The 18,621-nt window shown below is 48.3% G+C and overlaps 1 protein-coding gene across 4 annotated transcripts in view; it reads left to right on the top strand.

The window, feature by feature from the left end:
• The window catches only part of LOC124046590 (homeobox protein Meis2), a 133,877-nt gene that overhangs the window by 71,039 nt on the left and 44,217 nt on the right, over window positions 1-18,621 (top strand). For all 4 annotated transcript variants that reach the window (XM_046367127.1, XM_046367126.1, XM_046367129.1 and 1 more), the window contains exon 9: window positions 18,467-18,543. In XM_046367127.1, coding sequence (XP_046223083.1) covers window positions 18,467-18,543 — 77 coding nt within the window. The remainder of the gene's footprint in view (window positions 1-18,466; window positions 18,544-18,621) is intronic.

The raw sequence follows: 18,621 nt of genomic DNA, 5'->3' as shown, positions 1-18,621 counted from the left end.
GATAGAAGGGGAAGGGGATAGAAGAAAGAAGGAAGGGAAGAAAAGGAATCAAAGAAAAATAAAATAATAAATCCAAATCTAAGTAGAGCAGGCCTTGGCTCCAGATGTGAATCTGTGTGAATATTGATCGTGGGGGAGAGAGAGCTAGTCACCTATATCCCCAGGGCTGGTGCGACTCACACACAAAAAGCCTCTCGCTAAAGCTCATAAACCGAGCTTGTACAATTATTTAGATAAAGAGAGCCTGGCGTGCCACCGTATGCCTCGCAACCCTGCACCTCCTCCTCTCTCCCTGTTTCTTCTCCTCCTCTACCTCCTCCGCCTCCTCCTCCTTTACCTCCTCTTCTTCATTCAGCGTGAAGACGTAAGAAGGGGGGAAAACCTGTAATTATCCACACTTTTCTGAATCCCTCCTTAATGTTCATTATTGAAACCAGCGGCAATTACAAGTTCAAAGAGGTTTAGAGGACCAGCAACCCGCATAATCAGGAGAAAATTTAGCGCTGCTCATTCGTCACAGCAGAACACACACACACACACACACACACACACACACACACACACACACACACACACACACACACACACACACACACACACACACACACACACACACACACACACACACACACACACACACACACACACACACACACACACTAACAGGGGTGAATCATAGACACAGTGACAGGCGTCAATTTCCACACAGGCAGAATCTCAGCCTCCCCAGGGCGCTACCGCAGCTCAGGACCCAAAATCCTCTTATACATTGCTTTTGTTTTTCCCCACTGTGACAAAAACCCCAACAACAACATCTTAGCCCAGACTGATACTACACTATACCTCCTATCTTTGCCTTGTTTAGTGTGTCTTGTTCTGTTTGTATTTCCAGCCCCCCTACCTCTATCTCTATCCTCCCCTCTCCTCCTTCCTTCCCCTCCGTCATCCTGTCTTCCTGTCTATCCTTCCTCTCTATCTCTCGCCACCTCTCCTCGGCCGGCTGGGTTCAGCCTGCAGCACGTGGGAGTGTGTGTTTCAGGCCGGTCCCCGGAGGTGCATCTCTGTTACCTTTGGGGCTGGGTCACAATGGCTAATCCTGTCTTCAGGTGCCTGTACAGCACACTGAGAGGAGAGACAGGAGAACCGGAGGTGAGCTCCTGTTACAGGAGTCCCTGACCAGGGGTCACCACAGGCACACACACAGTGGTAGCCACAACATACACACAAACGCGCGTATGCGCACACATGCGCACACACAAGCACATACATACACGCACACACACACATCAAGCCCCCACTCATCATCCCCAGGTGGCTTAGCCCCTCTCTCCCTCTCTCTTTATCTCACCACTCTACTCTTTTTCTCTCTCTCACTCTCTTTCTTTCCCAGATCAGTCAAACTCTTGTTCGCATTAGGGGATCCCTGATATGATCACCGTGGGGAGCTGCTCTGGTGACCATGTCCTCTCTCCTACCTGGCACCCTCTTTGTTGAAGCCTGTCTCTCAGGGACACAGGCTGGGGTCTCCACTGTATTGAATGTATAGAGCCCTGTCATCTGGACCTGTGTCTTAGCCTGGGATTCAGCCACTGATAGAATCATTATTTTTAATTGAGGAAAAGCCATTCGTCTCTGCACCCAGAGGATGCCTTGTTTCATTAAGTAGCCCATCCAGACAGACAGATGTGCTCGCCACACAGCCCTGTTGGCCTATGCAAGAGCATGTATTAACCCACAATCCTTTGGGGGAGATTATTAGGCTCGTGGTCCTTCTTCCATTGATTATCTCCACTCCATTTTCTCTCCCCTCTCTCATCCTGCTCAAATATTAAAAAGTAACAAAGCATTTGGAAAAGCGGTTGAAGGCAAGCTCTCTCTTTTCACTGATCATTCGGAGTTACTGAGTGGGATCTCTTTAAGGCACAGTTTGAGTGGAACTGAGTGGAGTGTTCTGTGGAGAAAGAAGAAAAAACGTTGGTGACTGTGAAAAGATGTGTGTTTAAGCAAAGACAACCGTATCGACACATGGAAGGAGGCTGATATTAGCAGATGTTAACAATTGCAGCCCTGGCTGAGGCATTCCTCGTGTTAGAAGCAGGCTCCTAATTGCCGTAATGGACCTGGTAACCACTGACAGTAATGGAGTTGCAGGGGAACCATCCTCAGCACCTGGAGTTAGGGGCCATCACTGGCCTGGACCACTTCAAGATGTCCACTATTGATTTGAACTAAATAAAAGGTTGGGTGGTTGAGGACTGCTCCCACTCTTCTCCATCCACCTCTGTCATCCCTTGTGGATGTGCTGTGTTTAATGGATGGTCGCCGACCCCACCTTAGCCACACCCATTCCACTGTCGGTCCTGGTATTTACTGGAGCCATTGTCCTCCACAAGTGTTTGACCTGGGGGACTTGGGGGGGCCATAAGGGGGCTTTTGGTGGGGGTCCAGCTGGACCTGAGCAGGCAGAGATTTGAAAGTAGGTCTGTGTCTGTGATGGGCTGGCTGGGTCACCTTTGTAGTGGTTCAGCCTGCCTGGTGAAAGGCAGCAGGGCGGCGGGCAGGGCGCTATGGGGGGAAATGACTTCCTGAGACATTACCATCAATCACCAGACAGGTCAACTAGTCATGCTCCTGATCCTGCCACCTGAGGGGTTGGGATGAGAGGAGTGGGGGATGGGGATGGGTGGAGTAGACAAGAGAAAGTTTTAAATGTAAAACACCAGTTAGCTAGGTGGAGAGAGTGAAGTTCCTTTATTGGAGGTCCAGGTTTGGTGTGGTGGTCAGTTAGAACCACCACTTCTCTCTCTCTCTCTCTCTCTCTCTCTCTCTCTCTCTCTCTCTCTCTCTCTCTCTCTCTCTCTCTCTCTCTCTCTCTCTCTCTCTCTCTCTCTCTCTCTCTCTCTCTCTCTCTCTCTCTCTCTCTCTCTCTCTCTCTCTCTCTCTCTCTCTCTCTCTCTCTCTCTCTCTCTCTCTCTCTCTCTCTCTCTCTCTCTCTCCCTCTCCCTCTCTCCCTCCCTCTCTCTCTCTCTCTCTCTCTCTCTCTCTCTCTCTCTCTCTCTCTCTCTCTCTCTCTCTCTCTCTCTCTCTCCTCTCTCTCTCTCAAAATTGACTCATTATCCACAGTACAGGCAGTCGAGTGGTGGCAAATGTAGAGGTCAGGAGAGAGCGGGTGGAGGGCAGACAAGAGAAAAAAAAACAGCTGTCTTACACCTCCAGTCGGCATCTCTGTCTTCCTTTCTCTCTCTCTGTGAGAGAGGGATGTGAAAGAGAGAGAGAGGGAGGCGCTTGGATTACCTCAGCGAATGGTTGTGTTACAGTCCTGAGAAGGGAAGGGGTGAGGAAGGGGGAGGGGAGTGGGGGTGAGGGGAGGGAGAGGGGGTGGCTCAACGAGTTGTTGAAAAGAACACAGATGCTTGTCAACAGCCTCCGAGCCAGAGAGCTCTAGCCCCAGAGGTTAATGACCCTCCCCGTTGGGGTGTGTGTGTGTGTGTGTGTGTGTGTGTGTGTGTGTGTGTGTGTGTGTGTGTGTGTGTGTGTGTGTGTGTGTGTGTGTGTGTGTGTGTGTGTGTGTGTGTGTGTGTGTGTGTGTGTGTGTGTGTGTGTGAGAGAGAGAGAGACCGCCAAATCTCCTAGCAGTCCCACAGAATAGAGTGCGTGTCACTGCTTGTCTGTGGCAGAGGTCAGGCAAATGCCTCCAAATCCCCTTCTTTAACGTTTCCTTCAACCACTGTACTAGACTGACTGGATAGTCCTACACTGAGTGACTGTGTGTGGATTAGCATAGGCTTCTCAATGGCAGAGAGACAGAGAAAAAACAGAGAGAGGAGAGAAGCGAGCGGCAGCAGTCAGGCAAAATGGACCATTACATTTAAGGAGTAAAAGTTAATCTGCTTTATTAATGGAAAGGTATTTAAATGAAGTATGAATTACCCAGCTTTTATGGAGTGCTCAGAGGAAAGGGTTTTATCATCCAATGTTTTAGTGAGCTCCGCCGAGCGCTGGGATAACTGGGCTGAGGATAGGAGAAGAGGAAGAGAGGGAAGGAGAGGGAAAGAGAGGAGAGGTCAGAACAGAAATACCCAGCGAGGTCCCCTGAGTCCTGCATGCCTGCATGATTGTCACTAGCATGCGTAGCTGAACGGGTTTGCCCAGCGACTGGGATGTTTTTGTGGCTTCCAGGCTTTTTCTTATTTGCATTTCATTAGTTAACAAAACTGCCGGCATGCATGGTAGTAAAAGGTCAAGCTACGAGCCCCTTCCCGCATGCACGGCCATATACACACACACATACACTCACTCACATACTACACACTCCATACACACACACTTCATACCCTCACACACACTCCCTACCCACACACCCACACATCCACACACACACGCACGCACGCACGCACGCACGCACACACACACACACACACACACACACACACACACACACACACACACACACACACACACACACACTTCACCCTGGTCTAATAAGCGATAAGCACTCCAAGCACTCCGTAGCTGATGGTCATCTTCCAATGGGGTTGCTGGGTGGCTGCCAGCTTCCTGCCTGCTTTTTCAGTGGATAAAGCCTGTAACAAATGAGGGGCCTGTAGCCAGCTTCGGCCAGCTTGGTCAAAGGTCAGTACGGCCTCAGGGCAGGATCAGACCAGAAAGCACTACAGGGAGAGAGACAGAGAAAGAGAGAGAGGGATAGGGGTGGGGGGAGGGAGGTTGGTAGAATGCACTTAAAAGTATAGCCACAATTAGCTAGCCTAGAACTCTAAAAGCTACCACACCTCTCTTCTCCATTCCTCTCTTCTCTCCTCAGCTCATTAAACAGGCATTTGAACTCCTCTGCCATCTCGTAGAACAATAAGTAAGTGAGGATCCTTGGGCATGTCTCAGTGAACAGCCACATAGTTATACACACACACACACGGATGACTGACAGAGAGATATCTTCATTGAGACATGCAACCGTCCTGTTTAAAAGGGTGTGCGTTTGTGAAAGGCATAAATGGTATCCTGCTACAGACACAACAGGCATGATGGGGTGGTGACTGATCGCGGCTGGGCTGTGTTTGTTCCACCTGAGTTGCTCAAAGTGCCTGCAATTTGACATGAATAAACTTGTGGTTTACTCTCAGCACGTCACCCCCACTTCCTCGGCATGGGCCTAAGCATGACTGTCTGTCTGTCACAATGTGAAGAGCTTCCTTCAGTAACAGAACGGAGTCCCTGTTACTCCTCACCCCAGCAGTGTTCAGTCCATTCAGATAAACAAGGATTTGACATGGTTGAATTGAACACATTTAGAGTCATTAACAAACAGGAAATGTCCCCTGCAGCTGTTTCTGAACGCAGCTCCTCAGCCCCCCTCATCCCCTGTAATGGACAAATGTTATCCTGCTTAGATTTTTGACCCGAAAACCAAATAAATTGACATTACAAATGTGCTATAACATCTCCAAATAGGCTTGACATTACATACCTGCCCTGTGGGTTTTTGTTAGCCTCCACTAAGTGTTTACTGCTGTTGCCAGGGCATGGGGCAGACTATTACAACAGAAGTTAGTGGCCTTTTCTGAGGCCATCTTGGAGTGTCTTTCTGAGAAAAAGAATGGAGATGTCCTTGTTGTGTATCTGAATACTTACGGTCATTAACTTAATACTCAAGTGGAGGGAGAGTCCATCAAGTGGCACTTTCAGGACCTCGTCTAGCATAGGGGAACAAACTGCTCCTTCTCTCCTCCCACAAATGAACCTCTGCCACTGCTCCTTGATCAAATCCCACTTTATTTCTTCTTGGGGAAGTTAAACAATGTTTAGAGGACACAATAGAGAAGGGAAAACTTAGGGGAACTCTTTATGTTGATACTAAGTCTCATTCACAACAGACTGGAGAGGCTAGGAGGTGAAGTACGGCCGGCGCTGTTTTCCAGTCGTCTGACCCTATTGCTCTCGACTTACCCAGAAGCCCCTTGGAGGGGCACTGAGATTCCTGGGACACTCAGCGTGTAATAACCTTGTCCTGTTTCACGCAGACTAAATATATTAAAGTATGGAGCAGAGAAGTTCAGGCCCTGGGGAGAGGGACGATGGGGGAGTTAGATAATGTAACAGGGTGGTTCAGAGGTAGTTAGATGCCTAATGGTGTACTATATGGGACATGTGAGGTCTAGGGTTGGTTTGGGACTTACGAGTCCCAGCTTTACTGAGGCTGTGAGACTTTTCAATCTCCTAGAGAAAAATACACATTAGATGGGTTGTGTGCTTTTGTAGCAACACATGAAGAGTGAAGCCTGTCTCCTACAACATGAAGGACTGTCTTTCTATAGGGAAATGTTCCCTTCTTTATCCTTGCCTGGGGCTAGAACAGATTCTCTTTCATCCCATTTGTGTACAATAGCCAGGTGGATCTGGACACCATTAAGTTAACTTGAGAACTTTCAGGCTCCTCCTATGTCTTTAGACCTTGGAAGTTGCAGCCTGAGGTCAGTTTGTTAGCCTGTTAGCCTGTAAGCCTGCTCACAGATTCCCTGCTTTACAATGTGTGCTCAGGTCATTAAAGTGGTGTTGGTGTTTATCCCGCTAGCAGTGAACTGGGCCTTTTAACGTGCTAGCAGAGGCTCCCAATCACTTTATGACTGGCAATAGTGGCAAATGGTGTGGATATGGGGGTTCCTGAACGATAGGCCAGGGAGATGGGCCCTTTCCCTTTTAATTGGCCCTGGGTGACTGTACCAGCCCCCTAATCACCAGCTTATAGACCCTAAAAGTCACTTACAGAGTATAGATGAATGACATCACACCCACAACTGCAAGCTGTGCAGAACCAAAGATGGCCGTACTTTCTGTACTGATACACTGCTACAGTCTTTAAAAAATCCCGCAAATAGCACTAGCTAACGAGCAGTCATTCTGACTGCAACATTCTAACAGTGTAATTAACACATTTTATATATGCTTTCACTAAAATAATAATTTGATTGTGTTCAATTTGTTTGGGGGTATTTTTTTAAACAAAATTCCCCAACCACAAAGAAGCACAGACAGCAAAATGAAATTATGACAGTAGCCTAAACATCATTATATGTGCCAGTGTGCTTGATAATTAGCACAAAAGCAATAATGGCATTATAATGAATAAAACTAAAATATTATTGTCAGCTCATGCTTACATGGTGTGCGTTTTCACGCAATGACATCAGTTGGGTTTCATTTAGTGGTTATCCCTAGTCCTAACAATTAACACAAATCTTTGCCACTTGACACACTTCCCAGAAACAAGGCGCTTGCAGGGGACACCGTTGGTTCTGTGCTTTGTGCATCTGGACACGTCTCCTCTGGCTGGCGCAGAGGGGACGTGTGGAATCTCTGTTGCTGCCTTGGCCCTCATATGTCTCTCACATAATAGCCTGTATGCCAGACTCCTGATGCAGTCTCTTCTGGGCATGGTGTTGTTGATGGACTGCTTAAACAACACGTGTGCGTTGATAGCATTCAAGTCAAGCATGTTGTGGAACACAGCAACAAGCCAGCGGCAGGTGCCTTTGATACATAAGAGCATAATGCATTGCATAAGTAATAGTATCCAGTTTTCTCTTTATTGTGTCTCTGTCGATGGCGACTGTCGGATGCGGGCTGCTCATGTTAGAAACGTTCTTTCTTGCCTTGCATTGTCTTATCATTCTTCCGCTCCTTTGTGGAGTACAGGTGTACAGGTGTACAGGAGTACAGGTGTACAGGTGTACAGGTGTACAGGAGTACAGGTGTACAGGAGTACAGGAGTACAGGTGTACAGGTGTACAGGAGTACAGGAGTACAGGTGTACAGGTGTACAGGTGTACAGGTGTACAGGTGTACAGGAGTACAGGAGTACAGGTGTACAGGTGTACAGGTGTACAGGAGTACAGGAGTACAGGAGTACAGGAGTACAGGTGTAAAGGAGTACAGGAGTACAGGAGTACAGGAGTACAGGTGTACAGGAGTACAGGAGTACAGGTGTACAGGTGTACAGGTGTACAGGTGTACAGGTGTACAGGTACAGGAGTACAGGTGTACAGGAGTACAGGTGTACAGGAGTACAGGTGTACAGGTGTACAGGTGTACAGGTGTACAGGAGTACAGGTGTACAGGTGTACAGGAGTACAGGTGTACAGGAGTACAGGTGTACAGGAGTACAGGTGTACAGGTGTACAGGAGTACAGGTGTACAGGAGTACAGGAGTACAGGAGTACAGGTGTACAGGAGTACAGGAGTACAGGTGTACAGGAGTACAGGTGTACAGGAGTACAGGTGTACAGGTGTACAGGAGTACAGGAGTACAGGTGTACAGGAGTACAGGAGTACAGGTGTACAGGTGCTGTGCAGGTGCTTTATTTTGCGAGCTGCCATCTCGCTTTGTTAATGGTACTGACTAGGCTTGTTTTATTTGCAAGCAACTTGTTTACTAATGTCAGTGAAGTGAAGAAATGTCTGACCAGAAGCATGTGCCATATATACGCTCATTCCACCGAATGCTCCACGGACATACAGGATTGATATTAACACTTGCAGCTCATCAACAGACAAATCCCAGGCAGTGTCTCCTTGCTCCGTGTCCCTGATGTGGGACAGTCCCTGATGTGCTGTAGCATGTCCATGTCACATACATGTATACAACAAAAGCAGGTGAGTGCGTTGCTTATGTTGTTTTTTGCTTGAGATGTAGGGCCTGCTCTGTCAGTGGTGACATTCTCTCCAGCTTGTTCGATCCAAACAGTGCCATCCCTTTCTCTCCCCTGTTTCATTTGGTGGTGTCGCGGGCACCTGCTCAGTGTGCAAGGTTCTGCCTTTTTTGGGCTTAGGCCTCGAAGGTGTAGGTTTAGGCTGAGGCTCAGAATCAGAAGAAAAATGATCAGAGATGTCATGATTCATTTCGTTCCCACCACCTGAGTCATTTTCATTCAGATCTTGGAACAATATAACGCAGCATGTGCATCCATTCGTCTTGGTCTTGCTATTGTAAATTACGCACACTCACTGTGTAAACTACACCAAGTGTCCTGACTGATAAAACAGCTTGGATTCAGTGGACTGATATAGGGTACACTGTTTTGAGATGATAATTACAATAGATAAATGCAATAGAATGGCCCACCCTGTTCTTCATTCACAATTGATTACATTATTATGCATCGTTTGCTTCTCCTCACTCATCAACTCACCCATTCTCCCCATTTCTTCCCCTCATACTTTACTTCATTTGTTTCATCTGTTGATATAGTGTATGTGTGAAATTAGTTTCGGTATAGTTTAGGCTCAGTTTCGAGGTAATTATCAGGGTCATTATGAACTAAGCATGGCACCTTCCAATGTCGAGAGAATGAGCAGAGCAGGCCCTACTGTCAGGAGAATGAGTGGAGCAGGCCCTACTGTCAGGAGAATGAGCGGAGCAGGCCCTACTGTCAGGAGAATGAGTGGAGCAGGCCCTACTGTCAGGAGAATGAGTGGAGCAGGCCCTACTGTCAGGAGAATGAGGAGCAACTGTCAGGAGAATGAGCGGAGCAGGCCCTACTGAGCGGAGCAGGCCCTACTGTCAGGAGAATGAGCGGAGCAGGCCCTACTGTCAGGAGAATGAGTGGAGCAGGCCCTACTGTCAGGAGAATGAGTGGAGCAGGCCCTACTGTCAGGAGAATGAGTGGAGCAGGCCCTACTGTCAGGAGAATGAGCGGAGCAGGCCCTACTGTGAGTGGAGCAGGCCCTACTGTCAGGAGAATGAGCGGAGCAGGCCCTACTGTCAGGAGAATGAGAACTGTCAGGAGAATGAGCGGAGCAGGCCCTACTGTCAGGAGAATGAGCGGAGCAGGCCCTACTGTCAGGAGAATGAGCAGAGCAGGCCCTACTGTCAGGAGAATGAGCGGAGCAGGCCCTACTGTCAGGAGAATGAGCAGAGCAGGCCCTACTGTCAGGAGAATGAGCGGAGCAGGCCCTACTGTCAGGAGAATGAGCGGAGCAGGCCCTACTGTCAGGAGAATGAGCGGAGCAGGCCCTACTGTCAGGAGAATGAGCGGAGCAGGCCCTACTGTCAGGAGAATGAGTGGAGCAGGCCCTACTGTCAGGAGAATGAGCAGAGCAGGCCCTACTGTCAGGAGGAGCAGGCCCTACTGTCAGGAGAATGAGCGGAGCAGGCCCTACTGTCAGGAGAATGACTGTCAGGAGAATGAGCAGAGCAGGCCCTACTGTCAGGAGAATGAGCAGAGCAGGCCCTACTGTCAGGAGAATGAGCGGCAGAGCAGGCCCTACTGTCAGGTCAGGAGAATGAGCGGAGCAGGCCCTACTGTCAGGAGAATGAGCGGAGCAGGCCCTACTGTCAGGAGAATGAGCGGAGCAGGCCCTACTGTCAGGAGAATGAGCGGAGCAGGCCCTACTGTCAGGAGAATGAGTGGAGCAGGCCCTACTGTCAGGAGAATGAGTGGAGCAGGCCCTACTGTCAGGAGAATGAGCAGAGCAGAGGGGGGAAAACCAATCAAATAATGACATTCCCTCCTATTTTATTTGTATGTTTTTATTTAACCTTTATTTAACTAGGCAAGTCAGTTATGAACAAATTCTTATTTACAATGATGCCCTACCCCGGCCTACCCCGGCCTAAAACTGGTTATAACTCTAATTCTGTTTGTGAAATTAAGATTCTAACAATGACAGTGTTATATAGACTTATTTAGGAAAAGTCAAGGATGTAGGGGGGTATTTATGACCAGCCAAATGACTGCTTTAGCAGTTTGAGTGTTAAACGCAATAGAAACCCATGACTTTTTCATGAAAATTGACTGTGAATTGAATTTAGCCATGTAAAGCCATTGATGAAGTTTTCATGGGGCAGTACAAAGTGTGCCTGAGTGTTGACATCAGGCAAGCTCTGAGCTCCGGTGCCCCACAGCAGCCAGTTACCAACAACAAAGCAGCAGAAAGAGCCTGGTCTGAAAAAGCAGGCAAAATTCCTGCCCTGTAGGACCCGGCTTAAAGTGTGAGCGGAACATTTCAAAGGAGGAGAGAAGAGAGGAGAGAAGAGAGAAGAGGAGGCCAGACTGGCTGGTGTTGAGTGTGGGGAGGATAGCCGCCGGGGCCGTCGATACGGAGGGAGAGACGGAGAAAGGGAAAGAGGGGGAGAGAGGGAGAAATAGAGAGAGACCAGGCCCCCTCTGAAAGGATGGGGGGGGATCGTATTCCTCCCCCTAAAAGCGATGGGGCGGCCGTGTGGTGGAAAGAGAAGCCATGCACTTGATCAGATGATTAAATAGGCCCGTCTCTATGGCTGAGCGCCACATCTGAGACAAGAGTCTGGAAAACCACACACACAACCATGTGAGCCATTTGTCCCCACAGATACAAGGGTCTCCCCAACCACTCCATCCACCTGCTCCCCATATTCTGTTCAAGTCTTTGGTAACACCACACACCTTTCCCACAGCGGATCGTTCCTTACGTAGTTGATAAGAAGGATGCTATCATCAGGAGATATACAGTACAGTACATCGTAAAACTCTCTCTCCTCTGATTGGCTGCTGGGTGTAGGCCATTACCATGAGCCACAGCACCTCTGTTTGCTCATCTGCCCCCCACCTTCCCTCCCACCCAACCTCCCTCCCCCCGCTCCCTCCCTCCCTCCCTCCCTCCCAAGGGCAACAGTTTGCTTGGCAGGTGTGGGGGTATTCTGGAGTAGCTGCTCTAGAAACTTGCACCATCTCCAGTGAACATAAATGGATGGTATAGAGCAAATGGGCTGACTGGCTGGGGGCAGGGAACCCAATGCAGGAGGCCAGCCAGCGATTGTTGAGCTGAGTTGAGTTAAGACTGTAGCAGACTGTAACCTATAGAATGGAATACAGTGGTATGTATGGCTGGTATAGAGCAGAGGCTATGGTGTATGTGTATAGGGAATGGATGGGGTCTGGATTCCTGCTGGATGGTTGTGTGAGAATGTGTGCATGCATGCGTGTTTGTGTGTTTGTGTGCGTCTGCTTGTCTGGCATAGTGTCAGACAGTTTAAAAGCAACAGAGGTTGAGTCATTGAGTCATGTGGCATTCTTGCCTGTTTTCTCCCTGTTGTCAGGAAGAAGCTTAGTCCCCAGGAAAATAAAACAAACACTAACCCCCCCTCCAACCCCCTCCACCCACCTAAAATCCCCCACACAAAGACACACAGACACAGGAAGAGCGGAGGAGAGGAAAGAAGTACACAGCCGCCAAAAACATGTCTTTGAGTTTCAACAACAAGCAAGGTTTCACAAAATATAGACCTATATTTCAGTCTTATAAGTAAAAATGGACTATAATGAAATAGCTAGAATGTAACAATTATTATATTGTCAATTGTCAGTCCATTTGACTTTGTAAGACTCCAGGCTGATGAACTAAATTCAACAATTCAAGGAAATGGCTTTCATGATGAAATGCATTCCCATCACAAAAGAAAACTTGCTACGGTGCATAGTAATCAAACTATGAGTGGTAACTTCAAATTGTCAAATTGGATATATGTATGCCATATCTATCAGATCTACACTCAGTATACCAAACATTAGGAACACCTTCCTAATATTGAGTTGCACATGCTTTCAAGTAGAATGATAGATCTATAACTCTAATTTCTATGTGAATTTGGTTGGGACGCCCAAAATGCTACATATTGCCACTTTAACAAGTGACATCAATAAGGGATCATGACTTTCACCTGGTCAGTCTATGTCATGGAAAGAACAGGTGTTCTTAATGTTTTGTACACTCAGTGTATATGGAATGCCTCCGTCTATTCAATATCATTGTCATTTGTCATAAAAGTCATATCTGTCATAATATTAATAATGGCATATTTATATTTAAAATGTGGTAATCTTACTCCAACTCTATGCAGAATGCATATTAAAATGTCATGGATTTATTTTATTATCTTTATTTAGACTGTGAATATTATTATTGTCACTTTGATTAAAACACAAATAAGATTGCAATCAATTTGGAAAATATATGAAATCCTACATTTGAATAATACATTGCTGCATAGAGCACTATAGAAGATCCACACACACATGATTGCAATATGGGCCCACCAAACCCTATCAACACAATAAGCAATACTGTCAAAAATATTTGACACTTAGACAGTTATCACGTCAGTTTGCTAAGTGGCGTTGTTATTAAATATTGTTGAAATAAAGATTGGAAAGATATATTGTTTTAATAAGCCTATAGTGACAAGGATGGGACAAAATCACACCAATCAACACAATGCAGAGAAACAAACAAATGGTTGGTGGTGTGTTGCCATGGCATCAGGGGTAAACAGCCAATGGGCTGTGATTTCCTGGGAGGGATTCATTAGCATGGAATGGGTTTGCAGGACACCGCGACTCTGTGGCCTGGTACACCCTGCAGTACACACACACACACACACATACAAACACACAAAATACAAACAATTCACACTAGTGATGTCACCATGTCACACTGGCCCTGCCGCTGATGATGTCACCATGTCACACTGGCCCTGCCGCTGATGATGTCACCATGTCACACTGGCCCTGCCGCTGATGATGTCACCATGTCACACTGGCCCTGCCGCTGATGATGTCACCATGTCACACTGGCCCTGCCGCTGATGATGTCACCATGTCACACTGGCCCTGCCGCTGATGATGTCACCATGTCACACTGGCCCTGCCGCTGATGATGTCACCATGTCACACTGGCCCTGCCGCTGATGATGTCACCATGTCACACTGGCCCTGCCGCTGATGATGTCACCATGTCACACTGGCCCTGCCGCTGATGATGTCACCATGTCACACTGGCCCTGCCGCTGATGATGTCATCCATTAGCTAGGGTCTGCAGTAGGCTCAGAGTGAAGGGATGGGGGTGAAGGGGTGCGGGTGAGAGGACAGGGTAAAGGCTGGGGATGTATAGGGGGCAGTGTGTTGTGGGGATTAACACTGTACTGTATATACATTTGATACATAGCAAATACATCCAGTAGATTTCAATGGGTGGGTCTGCAGGAGGAGTGACAGGGATGATGGAAGTCTAGCTCAGCTGTAATGTGCAGCAACCACAGGGGCCATTACATTCAGCACTATCAGAGAGCACAGAGAGCTTCACACCCTGTAATCTGGCCAACAGAGCCGACACACACACACACACACACACACGCACAAGGTCTCAGTCTGGCAGAACACGATCCACCTCATCACGAGTGTGAATTGTTTGTATGTGTGTGTTTGTGTGTGTGTGTGTGTACTGCTGGGTGTATCTGTGGGTCAGATAGTAGAAATTACAGGAGCATGGTGGTGCAGCTCATGCTTGTGCCATTAACGTGCTTCTGCGTAATTAACAGAGCTGTTTCCATTGCAGGAGGCCGGCCCCGCGCTGTGTTGGGAAATAAAATGCAGCGCTCATTTCTAGGCCTAATTATTTATAGACTGGATGGTGCGGTTTACATTTTCAGGATATTGGTTTTGGTGTTTGTAACTCGCTCCATTGATTCCATTCAAAGCTAGCTGAGGGAGATTTTCAATAACCTCTTTGATCTCTTTGGGTTTGGTTTGTGTTCCATCCATTAAGAAATCATGTCACACACACACACTTCTGACGGTGGGCGGACATCTTAGGAAAGAGAAAACCAATCACCAATCAAAAAAACTGAATGATTTATTATTTTCGACTTAACACATTTGTCTCTCACTCAGAGGATATCTATCTCGAGTTTTCATATTTGTTCTTTGACATTGGTGATTTACTGTCGTATATTTTTTTGCGGAGGCAATTAACTTGATGAGGTTGCTCAGAAGGATAAATACCCTTTCTCAAATTTCATGGCTGCTGTGGCCATGTAACAGCTAGCCTACGATGATGGCCTAGTTCTCTGGGTTGTGTGTACACAGCATTGCTCTACACCCCAGCCTTTATTACCTCCTAGACTCTCCATTTTGTGTGGCCGTGATTTTCAGAGCCTTAAAGGAAAGCTGCCACAACGTTAACGTGTGGGTGGCCTGCAGTCTCTCAGTCATCAAAACAGTAGGGAACAAGAGAGAGGGAGGAGGAGGGGATCTGGAAGAATGAATAGGGAGGGTGGCTGTAAACTGTAAGACACAGTGTGTGTGTGTGTGTGTGTGTGTGTGTGTGTGTGTGTGTGTGTGTGTGTGTGTGTGTGTGTGTGTGTGTGTGTGTGTGTGTGTGTGTGTGTGTGTGTGTGTGTGTGTGTGTGTGTGTGTGTGTGTGTGTGTGCGCGTGTGTGCGCGTGCGTGCGTGCGTGTGCGAGTGTGCGTGTGTGTGTGTGTGTGTGTGAGAGAGTATAGTGTATGTGAGGCGGGGGGTCTGGTGGAGGAATAGGATTTTTTAGTGTTGTGCCTATGTGGTCAGAGTGAATCTCCTTACTCAGAGCTTTTTGCAGCAAGGGGCTTTAACATCCCCACTCTCCTTGATGAGGTATCTTTTTTGTTTGTTCAAAACCATTTATTACGTGGTTCTGCTGGTCACGGCGTGACACGGCCCGCTGTATTTATCACCCGGCCCGGGCTGACAGTGGGGCGATTGATGACGGGGTCTGAGCCCGAGAGGCTGAGGAAACCTTAATACAATGTAAATGACCCACTCCCATTTCCAATCTGGCCCTGTCTGCTCTCCTCACCGCCGCTCCCCATTAGTGTGTGTGTGTGTGTGTGTGTGTGTGTGTGTGGCCGAGGTCATTGCTAATGTGAAAAAGCCAGGCAAACTGAGAGTGGAGGCAGAGGGAGGAAAGGTCCCTACTCTTATTACATGCTGTTGTGCAGGGATGAAAGGGAAAAAACAAACATAAAGGTGGAAACACACACACACACACACACACAGAAAAAAGCCCTGACTGACTCAGCCAAGGTAATGTCAGCACCTGGCAATCAAACAATGTATTTCTATGTAAGCATTATCATCTTTCTTTGTTAATGATTTTAGCATATTAAAAGGGACTACATACACAAGTAGAAATCAGATGAATCCTCCTTGCAGCCTGGGTTCATTATTTGTCCAATCCCAGCCCTGTTTGTTATTGAGCACATTCCTCAAATGTTTTCTCTTCTTTCATTTAATTCAAATGGGCAAATTGAGACAGACAATGTTACCTGAAGAAATGTTCTAGTGTTTTGTTCTACTGAGAGGATAGAACAAGATCTATTATATTGTGTATATTGTTGTAGCTGTAAATTAGGAAATGGTTATTGAGCAACAATTCCATTTTGAAGTAATGTTATATTGATATATAAGTATAGGGTCAAACTGACATTGCTAGAAGTTGCTGTCATATTAATTTCCTGAACCGGTCTGGTGGAAGAAACAAAGTAAAGGTTGTTGTGGGAGAGGGAGTAGGGGTGGGAGAGGGAGAGAGGAGGGGTGGGAGAGGGAAGGAGGAGGGGTGGGAGAGGGAGGGAGGAGGGGTGGGAGAGGGAGGGAGGAGGGGTGGGAGAGGGAGGGAGGAGGGGTGGGAGAGGGAGGGAGGAGGGGTGGGAGAAGGAGGGAGGAGGGGTGGGAGAGGGAGTAGGGGTGGGAGAGGGAGGGAGGAGGGGTGGGAGAGGGAAGGAGGAGGGGTGGGAGAGGGAAGGAGGAGGGGTGGGAGAGGGGGAGGGAGGGAGGGGGTGGGAGAGGGAGGGAGGAGGGGTGGGAGAAGGAGGGAGGAGGGGTGGGAGGAGGGGTGGGAGAAGGAGGGAGGAGGGGTGAGAGAGGGAGGGAGGAGGGGTGGGAGAAGGAGGGAGGAGTGGTGGGAGAGGGAGGGAGGAGGGGTGGGAGAAGGAGGGAGGAGGGGTGAGAGAGGGAGGGAGGAGGGGTGGGAGAGGGAGGAGGGGTGGGAGAAGGAGGAGGGGTGAGAGAGGGAGGAGGGGTGGGAGAGGGAGGAGGGGTGGGAGAGGGAGGAGGGGTGGGAGAAGGAGGAGGGGTGAGAGAGGGAGGAGGGGTGGGAGAGGGAGGAGGGGTGGGAGAAGGAGGAGGGGTGAGAGAGGGAGGGAGGAGGGGTGGGAGAGGGAGGAGGGGTGGGAGAGGGAGGAGGGGTGGGAGAGGGAGGAGGGGTGAGAGAAGGAGGGAGGAGGGGTGGGAGAGGGAGGGAGGAGGGGTGGGAGAAGGAGGGAGGAGGGGTGAGAGAGGGAGGGAGGAGGGGGGGAGGGAGGGAGGAGGGGTGGGAGAAGGAGGGAGGAGGGGTGAGAGAGGGAGGGAGGAGGGGTGGGAGAAGGAGGGAGGAGGGGTGGGAGAGGGAGGGAGGAGGGGTGGGAGAAGGAGGGAGGAGGGGTGAGAGAGGGAGGGAGGAGGGGTGGGAGAGGGAGGAGGGGTGGGAGAGGGTAAAGCGGGTGTCGATGGATTTTCAATCCATCCCAAAAATGTGTAGGATTAAGGTGTCTCCTTTTACACCCCTGTGTGTGCGTGCATGCCATGCATACATGTATGTGTGTGTGTTTCATGTGTGTGTAGTGGCTGAATGAAACGCATAGCCCAATCTGTCCCTTAAAGACATCTGTCACCAGCGATCACTGTTGTAGCGAGAGCAGGGAGACAGACACAACAGGTCCAAGGTCTGTCATTTATATCATCTCATATTTGCTATATTGAAACTAACACAGATAGTATCATTGCAGCTCCACTCGGAGAATTACATTTGCAGGTAGAAGTGTTGGCAAGAGAGAAGAGACATTTCCTAGCACCCTGTTCTGTTGCTCTCAGGTGCTGCTTTCAACAACTCTCTGTGAAACACACATCCCAGTAGCATATTTTTCCTTCAGACATTCAGGGAAGAAATGAATATAGTCAGATCTTCACCCACTCATTGTGTTATATTGTATTACAAAAGGCACTCTAAGATACTGGAGATTGAGGGGAGAGAGGCTGTGTGTGTGTGTGTGTGTGTGTGTGTGTGTGTGTGTGTGTGTGTTTGTGTGTGTGTGTGTTTGAGTCTTGTGTGTGTGTGTGTGTGTGTGTGTGTGTGTGTGTGTGTGTGTGTGTGTGTGTGTGTGTGTGTGTGTGTGTGTGTGTGTGTGTGTGTGTGTGTGTGTGTGTGTGTTTGAGTATTGTCAGTGTGTGTGTGTGTGTGTGTGTGTGTGGGAGGGGATGGGGAAGGGTTATCACAGTCGTCAGTTTTGACAAACTTGTTTGGCCACAACTCTTCACAAGTTTGCACTGATTTGTGCAGTTAGTGTGTGTGTGTGTTCATATGTGGGTGTTTACGTTTGCTTTGTATGTAATGTCTATACATAGGGAGGGGCAGGTTGGGTGTAGCTCATGGGAATGTATAGTATTCACCTAAACAATACATGTTATACCAGAACACACAGAATGTAATGCACCTGTACTGACTGGGAGATACAACATCCAACATCTCTCTCTCTTTTTCTGTGTTATGTGCTACATTAATATTTATGTTCATCTCGTTGTACAAAGAAAACCCATCTCGTCTATCTCTCTGTCTTTCTCTTGTAGCACCCGTACCCTTCTGAAGAACAGAAAAAGCAGCTAGCCCAAGACACAGGCCTCACCATCTTACAAGTAAACAACTGGTGAGTCAAGTCTTCATATCCTATCTCTGCCACCAGCATCGCTCTGCCTTTCATTTTCAAAAGCCTTTTCCTCCCTCT

This window comes from Oncorhynchus gorbuscha, linkage group LG10 (assembly GCF_021184085.1).
Source record: "Oncorhynchus gorbuscha isolate QuinsamMale2020 ecotype Even-year linkage group LG10, OgorEven_v1.0, whole genome shotgun sequence".
Taxonomy (NCBI): domain Eukaryota; kingdom Metazoa; phylum Chordata; class Actinopteri; order Salmoniformes; family Salmonidae; genus Oncorhynchus; species Oncorhynchus gorbuscha.
This window is presented reverse-complemented; position numbering and strand designations above follow the sequence as displayed.